Here is a 13,305-nt window from a genome sequence, read left to right as displayed (position 1 = left end):
CATTCGTTCATGTCAGACTTTTGTCCACGATCCCAATTAGCAACTCATAAAGCTTATAAGGGAATAAACATTTGGACATTGCTAAGCTCTCAAATATCGATATTACTCACAGTGATCGGCTTGTGGATTTGCCCTGGAGCTTGACCCTACACATTTCATGAACACAAAAGGGGTCACTAACAGTTCATTTCGTTCTTGGTTTCACATATTCCTCTTTAGGCTTTATTCTTATCTCATTAACGCATTTACAATGCTTAACATATGCCTAAGAGTACTTACAAATGAAAGCGAACGGAAAACGAAACACAGAACGAGCATACAAAATTTCAGAGAACAGGGTCCTCGCTCGAGCATCAACTTACCCGCTCAAGCGGACCCTTAAGGCCTGCAAAAGTACTGGTTGCACGAAAAATATGCTCGAGCGTGGAATAGAGAGCTCGAGCGGAAGGCCTGTCTACAAAACTCCCCGCTCGAGCATGAGATATCCCACTCGAGCGAAAATCCAACTCTGTAAAAAGTGCTGCAAGCACGATTTTCCCGCTCGAGCGGCACTTAACCCGCTCGAGCGGACATCAAAAATCTGGGTTTTCCAGATTGAGTTCTTGAGCTCCAATTCGATTTTCAACCAACAAATCATGCATGTTATGGCTCAATTCTCAAATATAATTACACTAACATGATGTAAACCTTAAATCACAACCCATTGAAGCTCAATTCACAAATAATTCACATGTATGCCCCAAAATATGTCAAACTCATCATCAACATGCTCAAATTCAAACATTCAAGACTTACTCTCCCATAATTTGTACATGCATGTGGGAGATGCTCACCATTCTCAACTCATTTGGTGAAGAGGTGGTCAAAACATGAGTTTCCTTTAACATTTCACATGGATTATACATATTTGTGCTCAAACATGCAATTTCAAGGTAATTTCTTACATGCATGCACATATTAAGCTTCAATCCAACAAAATTAACCCAACTCATGCTCTTTCTCCTTGTTCAACTCTGAATTTACAAATAGCAAACAAGAATCCATGATTCAAGGGATAATTACTCGCCTAGGAGCCTTAAACACCCAAGTTCTAGCCAAATCTTGAGCTTAATCTTCAAATTCCCAAGTCTTGAGCCCAAATTACACAAGTCTCTCCCTTTCTCTCTCTATAACCGGCCCTTCCTCTGGTTTTGAGTCCAAGGTCAGCCGAAATACAAGAAAGGAGGGAATTGGGGTGTAATGTTCCTATCCAACAAATCCCACTAAGTCCCAATTTAAGAATATTAAACAATTTGAGCACAATGCCATTAAATGAATCAATTTAATCTGACCAAAATCAATTTCTAATTAAATTGCACCATAGGCTCTAAAAATTACGCTAATCACAAAGGCGTAGTCAATTTTGGGTTCTGTGGCCGATAGGGCCCTCAATTTAATTCCCAAGGCAGATTATTCAACAGATATCCCTACGGTGAACAGATAGAACTTCAAAACCACATATTTTCACATAATGGAACACAAAATCATATCAAAACACATAATCACATCATGTTAAGGACCAATTAACATATTACGGAACAGAGGTATCACAGTCTTCCCCCTTTTAGGAAGTTTGGTCCTCCAAACTTAATTTACCTTTAGTCAGGCACAATTCGGAACACTTTTCATTCAATGGTTCCAATCCTTTTTGATAGCCACTTACTTAGCCCCAAAGTCAAACAAAACTCAGTTCTCAACCAGTCAGAGACTTATCTTTTCTTCCATACAAAGCTTGTATGGTGCCATATTGAAACTAGAGCGTAAGCTTTTGTTGTAAGCAAAGTCTGCCAACAATGGACAGATTTTTCTGACTTCTCGAAGATCTAAAGTACATATTCGGAGCATTTCTCTCAGAGTCTAAATAGTTCCTTCTGACTATACATCAATTTATGGATGGAAAGTAGTGCTGAATCCCAATTCAGTTCTCATTGCCTCTTGAAGGCTTGTCAAAATCCAAACACATTTTAAAATTTTTGTCTAAAACAATAGATACTGGGACCTCATGCAAACGAGCAATCTTATTGGTATAACAATGACTAGTCTACAAGCATCTTACGAAAATTTCACAGGGAGGAGACAGGCAACTTAGTAATCCCATATTCAAACACTCAAACGGGACTTATACCTTGGGTGCTCAAGGTAGCCCCACAACAAAATTCGTAGTCACATATTCCCATTTCCGTTTCAAAATAGAGAGATTGAAGTAGTTCCGCCACTATCTGATATTCGGCTTCGACCTGTTGGCCCCGAAAAATACTTAGACACACATTCACCAATTACCCTCTTCAAAGCAGGTCACTAACATATTTATTTCAAATGTCAGCTAACTTGTCACAGAAGTTCGGTCTATTCCCTTGTCACAAAAGTTCAATTCATTCTTCAATAGTTCCACAATTCATAATCCGATTCGGTATTTAGTCCAGTGACTCATCACAGTTATCCAAGGTCAATCAAAAGTCTTCAGAAATCCAAAGTGGATCCAGGCACCGATTCCCTAACCAACAAAGGTAGTATCGAAGTAATTACCCATACAACGCACATAGTCCATATGTCCCCATAATATTGATTGTAAGATATAATAACATCGAAGCAGTCAATTTCTAACACAATACACGTGTTCTCAATTCATTCAACAGGTTACGGTCTACAATTCAGTTCAATATTCAATTTCCTGCGCCATCGAGTCTTTCCACACTATTTCATAGTCGCCAAAGCAGAAGGCAATTCACATATTAATCCCCATGATGTCAAAGATAATATCAAAACCATCAGTCACATGTTAGACCCAATTTACACATCCTCAGAGCCCCAATCACAGAATATAATGGCACTGAGCAGTTATTCACAAGACATACTGAATTCGCAAATTTCTGGACAATCAGGGTTTTTCAAAGCTTTTTGGATGTTAATATCATTTACATAATACCAAGGGATGACATTCCGGACAAAACAAAGGAATAATCGTCTCGGAACCAAAGCACACCCGTTCACAACCGTCGGTGGCCGACCCGAGATTGATTAGACAAACCCATCCGCACGAAACCGTCGGTGGCAAAAGATATCCTAACCAAAGGTGCTACATAGGCTTAACGTCCCCTAGCACGAAAGGACGCTCCAAGAATGCCATCAAAACAAACATAATACCATTCACTTTAACCTGATTTCCCAAAATCTAATAACACTGAAGCAACCACTCTCCCTTACAAAACATATTCTGATCAGTCAAAGACAAATGTTCAGTACTGCTTATGATCAAATCAATCTGCCGTCATCGGTTCCCATAGCGTCAAACACACAAAGATGAGACAATACTCCTTGCGACACCCAATCATGGGGTTTGCACAATTCGGTTCATTTTAACACATATGCCCTCAATAGTCGGGGGTTGGTTCTCAACGGTGTTCATAGTTAGATCAATCTGTTGACAGCCCACAAAAGGTCTTTCAAATAAGTCAAGTATTCCAAACAGATTCAAGTTTTGGGCCTATCAGTTTTTCTGCCAGGAATATTCTGGCTATTTATTTACAGGCAATCCTCAATCCCTTTTTACAAAATTAAATTAGATAGAGGGTCTTATCAAACCAATCTCGACACAGGTCTTGCCAAGTTAAATCAAACAAAGGTTCTATCAGATTATATCAAATGAGGGTTCCATCAAGACAATATCAGGCAAAGGTTCTATCAAGTCGAATCAGATAAAAATTTTCTCAAATAGGGCACATTCAGTTCCGTAAGGCATACTTCGTCTGCTTAGGTACATGGGTGATGGTTTCTCAACTGCCCTAAGTTCATCATTTCTCAAAGTCATATCAGAATCGTTCACCACGATAGTTCATATCAAACTGTTTCAAATCAGGTACAATACGGTATTGTCTACATAAATTCGGGGGTAGTCGCATATGCATGCAGTTATTCGTATCGGGGGGTATGTATCATAATTAGTATAGCAGTTCTCAAATAAGTCTTATATGCAAGAACATGGTGCATAGTAACACATTAAACAGAGCTCCTCAGGTACACATAGTATAGGATTGTTACGCAAAAGTTCTAAATTAGCCACAAAAGCATAGGCTTATGAGTCGAGCCCAGTATAGTCACGTAATCCAGTCAACTTTCTACCAATCAAAATACATGGCCTCACAATTATAGAGTTCATCATTTAGGGTGCTCAACTCGGTCACACGATCACAGAATCATACTTCCAGTGGTTTAGTCATCGAAACAGTAATATAACAAATCACCCTAAGCATAGGTTCAGATGTACATGTGCATGTGTAGAGCTAATCGATACCCCAATACGCATTTCACAAATTTCCCCAAATGGAACATACACATTCAATGAATACGGTCTCGATCTTGTGAGTGCAACCAATCTAAATACACATGCAGCAGATACGAAAGGATATGCCGATTCGAATCAAATAATATCCCAAGCAAAGATGTACACATGTACTAATTCAAGATCAATCAACACATAAGCATTCGTTTGTAAACAATATAGATACCTGGGATAACAATCACAGTATTCTGAGTGCTTTCTGGGATGAGTGTAATTACTCTATCCTGAGTAGCAATTCCTACCACTGGTACGAATCTAGTTGAGGCAGAACATTTATTCACATTTTGTTCAATTCGGGGACAGTTCTTTACCATACGGTCCATTTACCACACCTATAACAAGCCCCAGAAATCCGACAACGACTCCTCGGCGTTTCTTACACTGGTGGTGGCAAAAGTTCTCACCATAACAGCAACTGACGTTGTTGTCTTAAGATCTCTGCCATTTATTGTACCATTCTTTCCAGTCTATCAGGTCGGGCTGTAAAAGAGTCTGCCAACTCAATGCCCTTACTTTAACCACATTCTACACGAACCCTTATTAAATCATGCCAAAGACGGGGATGTCCAATACAAAAATAAACACATAGTCACACATAGGCACGTCTTTATATTCTCATTTCACATATCGTACGTAATTAATCACATACGTAACAGATAATTGCATACTTATCAGATATCGCATACTGAACATTTACTAAGTAATTATATGCTCAAATCATGTTCATATTTCACATAGACAGCCGTAGGCAGAATTGAATGCACGTAAACAACTTTTCATGATTCATATATTCATGTATGTGCATTATAACAAAACAAACTTGTTGTACACATTAGTGTAACAATTCATATCTCATATTCAAATCATGTGTGGTACTCCCTTTAGCATAGCATATCATGTTGGTCAAGCAAATCAAGTCCCATAATGGAACCTCTGGTACCGGGTAACATATCTCATACATAGGCCACGGTATTGTTTCCCCCGGGCGAGGGCCTCATGACCATAAGCCACAGTATTATGTCCCCTGGGCGAGGGTCTCTACTAAGGATACCACGATTACGTTCCAGGAAAATTTGGACAATCATTCATACAGAACATAGCATTCCAGGGTACTTGTCATTCATATCATCAACAATTATTTAAAGTTAAACATAACTTTACGGAGTTCTTACTCACCATCTGATTAAACTTGCATTATACTTTATACAAAAGATTCACAAGTATGCATATACCAGAGAGCATACATATTCAAATAGTAATTCACAGATTTATAGCACATAACTGTTCACATCGAAACACTTATGCATATTCTTGATGCTTTCGAATTCATACTTATCACATGTATGCATACTAGATTTTTTCTAGACGCTCATTGCTCTTTTGGACAAGTGCGTGAGTTATTAACTCATGCTCTGATACCACTCTGTCATGACCCGAACCCGCCCCTTTGGGTTAAGGCCATAATCGGCCAGTAATCACGAGATTACCTACGGCCTCAAACCAAATAAGGCAACACTCATCAGAGTAAAAGGGGCCAAACGGAAGCAATTTTAAAACTTTGTCCATAGAGCTGTGCTTATATGCATATCATAACATTCCAGACATACATATGTTAATAACTCACAACAGAAAGTATAGTAACATAAGTGCGGTACAGACAGGATCATTCAAATCGAAGTCAGCCAAGCAAAACTACATACAGACGTATTCAAAACTTCGCCAACCTGACAAAATGTAAATACATGACAAAAGGGCGAAGACGGGTCTCGTGCGTGAGACACAAGGGCTGACTCTCTCAAAACCTTAGTTGTTCCATACAGACTTCACTGAGGCTAGGTCTGGACTCCTCTTGGCTCATCTACAAACACATGAATGAGCGTGAGCGAAAGCCCAGTGAATAATATCAAATCAAATACAGTAGTTACATAACAATGTAGAACAACATGTTCTAAACGGCCTTGGGTCCAATTCATCTTTCAATTTAACAGATATATGACTATACGAAATTCAAATCAAGTGACTGTAGTTCCAAACATTCTGGCCTTTGGCCCATTCAGATTTCCATTCATGTCAAAACGGCCTTCGGCCCATTCATTTATGTCAAAACGGCCTTCGGCCCATTCATTTCTGTCAAAATGGCCTTCGGCCCATTCGTTTACGTCAAAACGGCCTTCGACCCATACATTCGTGTCAAAACGGCCTTCGGCCCACTCATTCATGTCAAAACGACCTTAAGTCCATTCATACATGTCCAAACGACCTTCGGTCCACTCATTTCTATCAAAACGACCATCGGTCCATTCATTTGTATCAAAACGACCTTCGGTCCATTCGTTTACGTCAAAACGGCCTTTGGCCCATACATTCGTGTCAAAACGGCCTTCGGCCCACTCATTTATGTCAAAACGACCTTAGGTCCAATTTGATAGGTCCATTTATTCATATCGAAACGACCTTCGGTCCATTCATTCGTTCATGTCAGACTTTTGTCCACAATCCCAATTAGCAACTCATAAAGCTTATAAGGGAATAAACAGTTGGACATTGCTAAGCTTTCAAATATCAATATTACTCACAGTGATCGGCTTGTGGATTTGCCCTGGAGCTTGACCCTACACATTTCATGAACACAAAAGGGGTCACTAACAGTTGAATCCGTTATTTGATTCACAGATTCCTCTTTAGGCTTTATTCTTATCTCATTAACGCTTACAATGCTTAACATATGCCTAAGAGTGCTTACAAGTGAAAGAGAACGGAAAACGAAACACAGAACAAGCATACAAAATTTTAGAGAACAGGGTCCCCGCTCGAGCGTCAACTTACCCGCTCGAGCGGACCCTTAAGGCCTGCAAAAGTACTGGTTGCATGAAAAATACACTCGAGCGTGGAATAGAGAGCTCGAACGGAAGGCCTGTCTACAAAACTCCCCGCTCGAGCGTGAGATATCCCGCTTGAGCGGAAATCCAACTCTGCAAAAAGTGCTGGGAGCACGATTTTCCCGCTCGAGCGGCACTTAACCCGCTCGAGCGGACATCAAAAATCTAGGTTTTCCAGATTGAGTTCTTGAGCTCCAATTCGATTTTCAACCAACAAATCATGCATGTTATGGCTCAATTCTCAAATATAATTATACTAACATGATGTAAACCTTAAATCACAACCCAATGAAGCTTAATTCACAAATAATTCACATGTATGCCCCAAAATATGTCAAACTCATCACCAACATGCTCAAATTCAAACATTTAAGACTTACTCTCCCATAATTTGTACATGCATGTGGGAGATGCTCACCATTCTCAACTCATTTGGTGAAGAGGTGGTCAAAACATGAGTTTCCTTTAACATTTCACATGGATTATACATATTTGTGCTCAAACATGCAATTTCAAGGTAGTTTCTTACATGCATGCACATACTAAGCTTCAATCCAACAAAATTAACCCAACTCATGCTCTTTCTCCTTGTTCAACTCTGAATTTACAAATAGCAAACAAGAATCCATGATTCAAGGGATAATTACTCACCTAGGAGCCTTAAACACCCAAGTTCTAGCCAAATCTTGAGCTTAATCTTCAAATTCCTAAGTCTTGAGCCCAAATTACATAAGTCTCTCATTTTCTCTCTCTATAACCGGCCCTTCCTCTGGTTTTGAGTCCAAGGTCAGTCAAAATACAAGAAAGGAGGGAATTGGGGTGTAATGTTCCTATCCAACAAATCCCACTAAGTCCCAATTTAAGAATATTAAACAATTTGAGCACAATGCCATTAAATGAATCAATTTAATCTGACCAGAATCAATTTCTAATTAAATTTCACTATAGGCTCTAAAAATTACGCTAATCACAAAGGCGTAGTCAATTTTGGGTTTTGTGGCCGATAGGGCCCTCAATTTAATTCCCAAGGCAGATTATTCAACAGATATTCCTACGGTGAACAGATAGAATTTTAAAACCACATATTTTCTCATAATGGAACACAAAATCATATCAAAACACATAATCACATCATGTTAAGGACCAATTAACATATTACGGAACAGAGGTATTACACTTTTGCTCCGACGACTCAGTTTTAGAGGGAAAGCCTTTTGCTTCGAGGACGACATCAAGAACGGAAGTGGTGGTTATTTGGGCTTTCTTTGGTATGTGGTAGCACATTATCTTATTTAATTATAATTATTTTATTTATGTCACATTATCTTTATACTGCATCATTTTAAACTCAATTCATATTTTACGTTTTTTTATAAAAAATAAAAAAAAAATACACTAATTGAGGACTTCTTAAACAATCCCTTGATTGGTTTCTGTGGGGTTTGTGAATTAAAAAATGCTAGAGTTGTCAATTTTTTTACTAAGGATTATTTTGGAAAATTGGTTAAACATTAATTTTTTAATTTTTTGATTTTTTTGATCACATTTCCTCTTTATTTTTTTTGTATTTTTTTTAAAAAAGGTCAAAAAAATTAATTTTTAACTTACTTTTCAAAATTAGCCTAAGAGAGTGTTTGGAAACTGACTATTTTAATCAATTTTTAATTTCATAGTAAAAAAGGTATAAAAAAAATAAAAAGAATAGTATAACTGAATGTTCTAATTATTTAAACTATTTTAACCAAAAAAATCAACGCTCCAAACAGAACCTAAAATTTATACCAAAATTCACGTATGTATCCCACATGGTGAATAATAGAAAAATACTAGGGAGCACTAGAAGGACCACTAATGATATTGTAGTGGGCTCCGTCCACTTTCTATGCCTTATTTTTTTTTTTACCAATTTTAATGTATTAATACTATTAATGATGTATTTTTGAGTGGTCTCAATCATTGTTCGTGAATAATATGCATCTTTCGGAAAGAGGATGCTGAGTAAGACAGACAAATGTAAAAAATTATATATATGGATTCCTTACACACGTGTCATGTTATTTGTGGGATGACATTCCATATCAGCGAAAATGACATGGTAAACCAGTTACACAGTTACACCGAATACTTTCTCATTTAGACCATAGCATTTTCGGATTATTAATAGCACTTGGTGCCCATAGTCAATTGTCAGTGTGCCCATAGTCACTTGGTGCTCATAGTCAAATGACCATGTGTTTGGTTTCAGCGAAAAGGTTTTAGTTTTCTGGATTCATTTTTTTGAAAATTATATTTTTTATTTTTCTTATTTTTTTTTATTTTTAGTGAATATTTTTTAAATTTTAAACAATTTTTTTTTTAAACTTATTTAGATGAACCTTACTTAGATGTATCTAAATAGTAAAATATTTTTGAAAAAAATATTTTTAAAAATTAATAAATACACGAAAATACGAAAAATGTACTAAATTTTCTTTTTTGTTTTGTATTTTTTGGTATTTAGTGTACTTTTTTTAAAAAATTCACAAATAGTATACTTTTTAACCGATTTATGTTAGGTGTGTTTAAAAATAAAAAAAAAATGCTTAAAATATTAAAAAAATTCATTAAAAACATTAAAATATGAAAAATAAAAAAGTAGAATTCTTTGAAAATTATTTTCTGAAAACCAAAACCATACAAGCTTAGCATGGTAACTAGATTATTTATCGTATTGAAAAATGATATATAAATATATTTTTTAGATTTAATAATATATAAATAAAATAATTAATTGATAATTAAAATGTTTATATATATATAAATTGTTTAAGATATTTTAATAAATTATAATACCATTAAATTTAAAAAATAAATTTAATTTTTAAACTTAAGTAACATTATCCTATTCTCCCTTCCTACCTACCTATTCACTAAGGTCGGCTTGGTTTGATGGTTGAAGAATGAAAGTGAAATATTTTTCATATTAAAATGTTAAAATTAATTATATTTTTTCTTAATTTAACTATTTAAGTTATCAAACAAGAGCACCCCTTCTGATCAAAAAAACAACAGGAACCCTTCCTTGTCCTTGGTTTCCATCCCCTCACAACTAATTATTTCCTTCACTTCGCCTCCTCTCAATCCAAACATTAGTGCTAACGATGGAAGATTGTGAGAAGGTAACTTTGATCGAAGAAGAGCCATCTCCAAGGAGGATGAGTCCAGTCGTTCACGAGATATCTTCAATGACGAGGATGACAGTCCAAGGAGAAGGGAGCAGCAGCCACGACCAATCTGTGGCCATTGCCGACCAGCACAATGTGCTTCAGAGTGTTGTAGTTGAAAGGCCCCCGCCACAGTCACAGTCCCGCATCCGCGATGCTTTCCGAAATTACATAATGAACGAAGGAGGCGAGTCTGGCGAGGCCAGTGGTGAGGCCAGAGGTGAGTCCTCAAACAACACACGGCCAGCGCATAAGATACAGAAGATCCCCTGGATGCTTTGGCAGAGAAAGGAGACCCAAAAATACTACTGTCCGCAGCTGGTTTCCATCGGTCCCTACTATAGTTCAAAATTCGAATCATTCCAGAAATTCAAATTTCAATTCGCAAGGGAGTATGTCAAAAGCTGTGAACCACACTCCATAGATGAATTATATATCAACGTTGCGAAGGTGGCAGGTGAGGCAAGAAGGTGCTATGCTGAGGACACAAGAGGCATTGAAGACACGGCCTTGACTGAGATGATGTTCCTCGATGGTTGCTTCATCCTCCAGTTTATGTGTTACATTGTGAAAGATGAAGATCGATTGGAGATGATGATGGGTCACGACATAGCTTTGGTAAAGCGGGACTTGTTCTTGCTTGGGAATCAACTTCCTCTCATAGTCCTCCGGGCACTGACGACGATGGCCACAAAATCCACATTATTTGCTGAAAAGAAAGGCTTTTATCCAAAATTCATTAAAAAAATAAGGGAGACACATCATTCTAAAACACCACTTCCAGAACGCGAACATTGCAATCATCTTCTACAATGCATGTGGGAGGATCATGTTAATCATCACCACGCCATTCCTTCCAAGCATTTGGAAAAAGAAGACTGTGGCAGTAATCGTCATCAGTACCCGCGTCATTCAGCCATGGACCTTAAGATGGTGGGGATCCGATTCAAGCCTTCCCATTGTGATCACCTTTCATACATAGCATTCAAGTCTACGTGGACTGGCGGGATACTGATACTTCCTAAAATAAATATTGACAACACAACCATTTCTTTGCTTCACAACTTGATTGCCTATGAACACTGCCCTGATAGTTTTGCTCGTTACTTATGCGTGACCAATTATATATGCTTTCTAGATTCGATCATTGTCTCTGCTAACGATGTTAAGGAGCTGAAATATGCAGGTATCATCTCGAATTTTCTCGGGAATGATGGAGAAGTTGTGAAAATAATCCATGGAATGGCTGCTGGATTGGTGCCAGATTGTAGAAATACACGTTATTCGGAAGTCAAGCTGAGAATGAAAAAATACCACAGCCATAAAAGGAAGACCCGGATAGCATACTGGATTTCTGAAGTGATACGCGACCATTTTAGGAGCCCCTGGACTGCCATTGCTGTTCTTGCTGCACTGTTTGCTCTTTTTTTGACCGCCGTTCAGACATATTTTGCTGCCTTCCCTCATACTGATAAGTGCCAAGAATCCATCTGCAACAACCTGAAAAATAATACGCTTCAAAGCAATGGAGGATAAAATGTAAGTTCTCTTGATTTCTTTCTTGTTTGTAGCAGATGTTTCATTCTTCATAATAATAAAATAGGAGCATGACTCTCCCTAGTCCAAATTTTGGAACGGGACTCACTATGGCTCCATTTTAATAATTCAAATTATTTATTTTGTTAGATACTTGGCATTTTCGTCCAAAAAAAATTAGGTTGATTTGATAAGAGTAATTATATATTCAGTAATTTCAGAGTATGGACAAGTGATATTCCATAGTATTATGATTGATGTAGAATGTCGGTAGGTAAGATATTATGTTGGGTGATTGGGAACATGAGGAGGCATATTGAATGATGATTGATTAGGGAGTATGGACACGTGATACTCCGAGAATATTAAATAATTCCCCATCCAATAATTGTAACTTGTTCAATTTTTTACTAAAAAAATACACAACAATTGTGTTTTTAAAAATAAATCATACATTTTTTTGACAAACGCAATAAATTGAATAAGTTACAGTTATCGGATCAACTTAATTTATTTATTTATTTAATTTTTTTTTTGTGGACGAAATATACAAAGTGTCTGACAAAATGAACGGTTTTGATCATCAAAATAGGGCTGGTGGTAGACCCCACGGGCCCAAACAACACCCTCCAATCCAAAATCTGGATTGCAGGGATCCTCCTCCATAACATAAATAAATGTTTCTGGAGGTTTCTAACAATTATAAGGATCTCTCCTATAATTTCTGAAATTACATTAACCACCTTTACTTTTTCTAACATTGTTAAGATACTCCCTCCCATTAATTTAGCTCGTGTTAACTTAGTTGTACAAATAACCATAATACCCTTTAAATATTATTCATAACCTTAAGGGAACAAAGTATAATTTACTTATATATTAAATAATCATTTTATTTCTCACAATTGTTTTTTTGGTATTTTCTTGACTTTGTTTTTTTTTTTTTTCGCTATAACTTTTTGAACTTTTATAAGTTAAAAAAAATCAACCAATAATGTAAGTATGAAAGAATATCGTGTTTCTTATTTGTATTAATTTTAAGATTTAATTTAATAAAAATAACTTAAATGGTAGAAAAAAAGATGAAGATATAGATTTTAGAGGTAATAAATAACAAATTATTTGAGTATTTTATTATTTTCAAATAATTTCTTTTTTCAAGTAAAATTTCATTTTAATTAGATGTAAGAAAAGACAAATTTAAATAATTTATTATTCCTAAATAAATTTTTTATCTTTCATTCCCTATCAACTAATTTTAATTTATTGTAACGTGATTAGATATTTTTCCTTTTTATATTTATTTTAT

General features: G+C 36.5%; 1 protein-coding gene across 1 annotated transcript; it reads left to right on the top strand.

Moving 5' to 3' along the window:
- Nucleotides 1-10,397: 10,397 nt before the first annotated feature.
- Nucleotides 10,398-11,996, top strand: LOC145796110 (putative UPF0481 protein At3g02645). The gene has a single exon (XM_082881118.1). The coding sequence runs from the start codon at nucleotides 10,398-10,400 to the stop codon at nucleotides 11,994-11,996; it is 1,599 nt and encodes a 532-aa protein (XP_082737244.1).
- The last annotated feature ends 1,309 nt before the right edge of the window (nucleotides 11,997-13,305 follow it).

This window comes from Camellia sinensis, chromosome 7, assembly GCF_055761805.1.
Source record: "Camellia sinensis isolate YWXY chromosome 7, ASM5576180v1, whole genome shotgun sequence".
Taxonomy (NCBI): Eukaryota; Viridiplantae; Streptophyta; class Magnoliopsida; order Ericales; family Theaceae; genus Camellia; species Camellia sinensis.
This window is presented reverse-complemented; position numbering and strand designations above follow the sequence as displayed.